Source organism: Pipra filicauda, unplaced genomic scaffold (genome assembly GCF_003945595.2).
Source record: "Pipra filicauda isolate LSUMZ 115617 unplaced genomic scaffold, ASM394559v2 scaffold8_size5757611_pilon, whole genome shotgun sequence".
NCBI classification, from domain to species: domain Eukaryota; kingdom Metazoa; phylum Chordata; class Aves; order Passeriformes; family Pipridae; genus Pipra; species Pipra filicauda.
The window spans coordinates 777,441-783,748 of record NW_024105087.1 but is presented as its reverse complement, the minus strand read 5'-3'; the positions used below and the strand labels follow the sequence as shown (position 1 = coordinate 783,748).

At 44.5% G+C, this 6,308-nt stretch overlaps 1 protein-coding gene across 1 annotated transcript; it reads right to left on the bottom strand.

The window, feature by feature from the left end:
- Window positions 1–185: 185 nt before the first annotated feature.
- On the bottom strand, window positions 186–4,552 carry SPP1 (secreted phosphoprotein 1). Its single transcript, XM_027725094.2, has 7 exons — window positions 4,469–4,552; window positions 3,147–3,213; window positions 2,996–3,046; window positions 2,021–2,125; window positions 1,824–1,868; window positions 1,302–1,556; window positions 186–852 (listed from the first exon to the last, which is right to left on the bottom strand). Exons 2-7 carry the CDS (start codon window positions 3,198–3,200, stop codon window positions 448–450), a joined length of 915 nt encoding a protein of 304 aa, XP_027580895.1. The 5' UTR covers window positions 3,201–3,213; window positions 4,469–4,552; the 3' UTR covers window positions 186–447.
- Between the last annotated feature and the right edge of the window lie 1,756 nt (window positions 4,553–6,308).

Sequence of the window (6,308 nt, the reverse complement as noted above, 5' to 3'; positions counted from 1 at the left end):
GGCAGGGGCTGGCCGGGGGTGGGTCTCGGTCGCCGCTCACCCTCGGTGAGAGCGGGAGGAGGCCCCACGAAGGGGTTTTACTCCTTAAATTTGGTGGAAGCAGCGGTTTCACATCGTTTTAAGGAGAGGTATTAAAGCTACCCACGCCCGGCCCCGACCCAGCAAACAGTAACGCAGCCCGCAGGTACAGGGTTTTGTGGTTTTATTTCAGTCCCGTTACAGAGCAAGACACCGCCCGGCAGCGCAGAGAGCGGCGCGACTCTCGCCCCGTGTGTCCCGCAGCTTCTGCTGGTGGCCCAGGGGTGGCCACTGGGTCATGGACCGCCCCGAACCCGAAAAGTCACCACGCGAACTACATTAGCGAACAGTGACCTGAAATGAAGCTACGCCCCGCTGCCATTAGCCCGGGATTGAAAAAGAAGGGAAACGTTACTTTTGCCTCCCTTTTTAAAGGGTGACTTCGTTATTTTCTATGCTGTGGCGGTCTTGAGAATCCTCAGCACTCTCAAGTTTTTGGTTGCTGTTATCGTCAGAGACCTCAGCTGAAACGCGGACCTGGCTTTCCCTGCTTTCCACACTCGGGAAGCTGTCCCCTCTGACAGCAGACTTGCTGTCATCGCCTTCTGCCTCATGCCTGTCGAATTTCTGCCTGCTGTCGTTTTCCATGCTCCGGTCAGGCTGATTGCTGTCCAGCTCGCTGCTGTCCTGCCCGTGGCTCTTGTCAGACCATTCCACACTGATGGCATGCTTCTCCAGGGAGCGGCGGGAAGCAGAATCCTCCTGGGAGAACCCTGCTCGCTGGCTGTCTGCATCCAGATCGCTCTCATCTTCCACAGTGGCATCATACATGACCTGTGTTAGAGAGCAAAACAAGAGCCACTGTCACTCCTGGGAAATTATCTATCAACAAGTGCTGCCCTACTGCACTAAAGCTGCTTAGGCTGAGGGGACACTCAAAGCTTGCATGGTAAATCTCTGCCTGGAAACACTAACTTTTGTGGAGTTATGTGAACCCTTCACATTATGAGAAATTAACATTTGATCCTGTCCTCAGATTTCATGTGTGTGAGTACATCATTGCAGTATTGCATATCTTGCAGCAGCAGGCTACACTCTTGCCTTGGCACCATCAACAGCCCCTGATTTGGGGTATCCAGACAAGGGAAAATAGATTGCTTCGCTCATGCCTACTTTCCCCTCACCGATTCTTCTCAAAGCTGACTCCCATAAAACAACATGTCCATCTTCAAGTTCACTACCCATTTCCAAAACCATGGGGACCACTGCTCAGTGCTGTTTACCTTTTTTGCATCTTTGCGGAGTTTGATAGACTTCACCAGTGCGGCCTTTGCCCTCATCCTGTAGGCCACGCTGTCGCCTCTGCCGGCGTTGTCTCCCCGGGTGAAAGGGAATGGGGGGAATGGTACAGTGACTGGAATGTCTGTGGGAAAACCCGTGACAACCTCATCGGATTCATCCGTGTCATTGGAATCATTATCGTCATCATCATTGTCATTCACATCTTCATGGCTTTTGCTTGACACATCAGGAAAGTGCTGGAAAACATTTATTATGCATCAGGCAAATGAACACAGATGTGAGATGTGCAGACTAGTATCTGTCCTGCTAGCCCAGGGCTTATGCACTTTTGGGGAGCTATGTGCAGGCATGTCTTTGAATTCACCTCACCCTGCCTAAGGAGGAGATGCTATTTAGGGAGAGATGCTACTGCAAGAACTGCACTTGAATGAGGAAAATTGGTGTTGCTACACACTGGCTGCCCTGCAGCACTCGACTGACATAGTGTCGTTCAAAACACTTACCGGTTCCACTGGGACATCCACGCTTTCTTCTGAAGAGTAAAGGGTCTGAAAGCAATATAAAACTCCCTATTAGTTCAAAAAGGCACGTACAGTAGAGCTGATTAGCGTGTTGACTATTGTTTAAGCACTTAATCCTAACTTGTACATCTTGTCATGGAAAGATGCTCCTGCTTTCTCTTCCGGCTAGCTGCCCATACCTGCTGAGGTGATGCCAGGTCAGTCTGTGTGTGCTGCTGACTCTCCCAAGACTGAGAATTCCCACGGTCATGGTGATATCTGTGCAAGTGATGGCCCCTGGGGTCCTTTGAGAGAAAATAAAGGGGGGAGACGGAGGTTAATCCACAAAGCATCAGGCAAAGCTGCCTGCATCACAACCTCTGTTTTCAGGCAGAGGTGGCATCTGCAATACATACTCCTTTTGCACAGGATGTGCCCTCAGCTATTCAGTGCAGTAGGAAGAGGACTCAGAAACAAGCCATGATGAACATTATACCCAAAGAATACAATATAGAAGATGTGCCTCTGCCATTGGCAGAGCCTGAGGAATTTCAGGTCAGTTTCTCCAGCTTGTTTTTGTTGAGTGGAATTTGGAGTTATATCTAACAATCATTGTTTCTGCTAATTCTCGGGTCCTTTTCCCAAGGGTGATTTATCTCCCTCATCATGAAGACTCTAAACTAAGTGCAGTAGTTGATTCTCAGAGCAAAGAATTGATTTTACATGGGTAGCAGCTGGCAGTGGAGTATAAATCAAATAGCTATATACAAAATTAATACCGTTCACTTACATCACTCCAAAAAATCATGGGGATTGGATTAAAGTGCTCTTCCAACACCAAATATTGTCATCTGATCCACACTAACAAATGTGGGCTGTAGTAGTTGTGCCATGCTATGGTCCTTTTCTCTTTTTAACTGGAAACTAACACATTTTTCATTAAGACAAAAGGTTTGCAGTGCTGGTCCAGAGATAGAACTAATGAAAGTCCTCAACCAGGACACCAGACACAGGAAAAAGTCTATGAAACTGGCTCCTAACAGCCAGGTGAGGACATGCCCTGCAAGCATCTACAATCATAAAACAAGTACCAGAAAATATGTATTAGAAGAAACAAAAAAAAAATCAAAAAGTATTTATTAAAGATAATTAATAGAAAGACAAAAGGAACTTACATATTTTTCTTCGGAGCTGGCAGAAATGGCATGCTGCTTGGATTTACTCACCTTGAAGGGAGAAAAGAAAAAAGCATTTATCAGTATTTCTCACTAAGATGCAAAGAAAATAATACAAGTGATTGGTGATCCACATTTGTGATTTACTCACTGGCCATGCAGCGGTGATGCTGATAAGGCATAAACACAGAACTGCCACCTTCATTGTGATGTTTTACCTAGAAAATATTTTGGAACAGTGAGTCAACAAGGTAAAGTACCACAAAAATGCCATAGGTTTTTCCTTTTTCCCAGTGTACTTCACTGTGCTGAGAACAGCTCCCTGCTATGGATCCAACCTGCACATACTAATTTTTGTCTTTTGTCCTCCATCACCACCGCACACCCAGCTGGTTTGTCATGACTTAGCTACTCAAAAGCTGCAATAATTTTTAAGAGGCTCTGAGAAGAGCTGAGCAGCTGGTGAGAGTGGCCACATTGAGAAGGTGAACTGAATCCTGTCACCTAATGACTTGCACAGGCAAAGGAAAAGCTTTGTGATAGCCAAAGTGTTCTCAATATCAGCTTTGGTTTATCTTCATTCCTTTAACGTATTTTTTTTCAGAAGAGACAGCATAAAGCCAACTCAGTTTGGATTCTCTTGTCAGCTATTTTAAAACTAGTTTTCAGGGTTATTAACTCGAGTTTCTGAGTAAAGTGATATGAACATAAACTGCTTTTATTGACAGACCTTTATTTCCCCCTCCAGAAGTTTGAACAAAATAACCTGTGTTTCCAAACAAGAGATAACGTGAAATATCTGCTTCCATTGCAGTTTTAACAATTTAATAAATGACTAATTCCTGCTGAAATTAGGAGAGTGCTGAGCTACAGTAAATTTTGGTGCTTACAGACCAGTTCCCAGGATATGGAACATCCCTGAGAAATTAAACCAATTCACTGATGAACAAGAGTCGTTTAAAACTTTGGTAAATCATAGCAGGAAAAAAAGGCTACTTAGGACATATTGAAAATGCATTAGTAAGGCTGGCCCTGAGACAGGACACTCTACTAGAGGTATTGCAATTTCAAGTTACACAGAGAAGGATGAGTGTCCCATCCATTCAGGATTGTGCAGCACAAACTGTGAGCCTGCCAGAAAAAACAAGGACACTGCCAGGCAGTGGTTACATGAGGGAGAAAGCTTTCTGTGTTCAAGCACCAGCTTTGAGTTTGCAGCACATGATTCAGTGGCAGAGTTTTCAATAACCTCCTCCTGACATCTATAAGCACGCAGGTTTAAAATTGTCATTATGTATAATACCTTGCATTGCTAAAGCAACCTTGCTCCTATAAAAACACACCTTTTTCCACAGAGCAACATCAAATGTCCCTGCCCAGTGAAGCAATTTTCAAAGATCTCCTGCTCAGTGTTTCCTTGACTAAAGCTGCAGACAGATTAGCACAGTCAGGTAGAAAAAGCAAAAAAATTACCTTTTCTGGTGCTGGAGGAGTCAGCTGCAGCAAGAGCACTCCTAGTGATCCCAGCAGCAGCTCAAGTCAGTTGGCTCCCAGAAGCTCTGTCTTTCTCCCCTTGTCCCCTGACTGCCTGACATCTCTGACCTTGGGGAATTTAAACCCTGTCCCAAGCACAGCCACCAATCCCCATGTGGCGGAAAAAGATGAGGTCATGAGGCTCCTGGCCGCTGTCCTGCCACGTTCTCCTACACTTCCTCTTTGGCTTTGTGGCTTTGGAAGCAAACAAAAACTACTCTATGGTTAAAACATTACTTATGGGCGAGATCATTAACCAGCAGGTCTGTTGTATGCACAGCAGTTGGTATCGTGTAGGAGGGCTTCGGGGCACATCTGTCCTCCTTTTGTGAAAAGGCAGAGCCCAGTTTCCCAGAAACCTTTTGTGCCCTGCTCTGTAGGGAGTAGGACTATGTAATGTGAGCAGGAAGAAAGAAATCTGAACATAAAATTAACCAAAAAGGCGTTAATGCTTCCACAAAGTTGTAGATTTGCTCTCCAGGGCATATGTGGTGCAATGGGAATTGCAAATATGGGGCAGAATATGGTCTTTTGTGTTTTTTGGTCTGACCTGGGTAAAAAAAAGTTAATAATATTAGTTGTCTCAGTAGGCATTCTACATCCAGAAACTTGTTTGTAAAGATATGGAAGAACCAGCGATAGTAGAATTAAAAAAGATTTGATTTTGAGAAATTCTCACTTCTGTTCATTTGTGTCCCCTCTTGCTCCTTTCTTAGATGGTTTGGTCAACCTAAAAAAAAAAAAAAAAAAGGAGGGGAGAAAGCAGCTATAGCTCCAGTTTGAGAAGTGCCATGATTAGCATTGGAAATCAAGGGATTGATTTCATCATGGTATGAAATTCTGTGTCTGCTATGGAGCAGGGCATTGGCCCTGTTGATGGGTGACATATATTCTGGCAGTGCCTCGCTTGGACAGCCATAGCTTTGGGCAGACTGCATCAGCCGGGATGTGCTGTAAGGCTCTGAGACCCTCTTCCATTTGGTGTTTTCTTAAAATGGCAATGAGGTGTCATTCAAACACAAGGAAACATCCCAAACAGCCCTTTCAGAAGGCAGAATATTTATAACTGTTTCAAAGCAGTTCTCTTTCTCCTCATCTCTGATACCCAGCTAATGTTTGCTGTGTCCTTAGTCAAGCAGACAATAGACACCTTGTTGTACCAGCCCATGTTACCAGTTATCCTGTGCTTATTAACACTGTGGCATGTTTAGAAACGTTGTGAGAAACATACCCAAGTTAGCTCAGCACTGGCCCATCACATGATCGCACAGACCTAGCTAATTATATTTTTGAGCTGAGATTAGCAACAGCTGGAAGTTCAATTTAGTTTACTTAATAGAGTCTTCTAATATCCTAGAAGGAGAATTGGATAAAAAGATAGTATATGGTACATCATTAGTAGTTCTGCATGTAAGGATCCACCTGAATGAGGACTATCCTGGCTTTTATTTTTGGAGCTATGTGACCATATACTAACTCAGGAAAGACTTTTCAACCAAAAGAAGCCTTCAGTAACTGGGATTTCGGCAGCATGATCTTTTGCAGATTTAGCCAGCTTTACCATCCTCCATCATGGCTGGAGCTCAGTGCTCCTGGAAGCCAGTTAGTTTACTGAAGCTCTTGAATGCAGGTACAAGAGTCAAGCTGTAAGTGGGTGCTCTTTGGAAGTTTTGGGTTGAGCATAACGTAGTAGCTGATACTATTACTTAGTTACCAGTACAGCTTTAGAAAGGCACTGTTGTTGACTCCAAGGAACCCCAATTCAGGCCCTTAAGTAGCC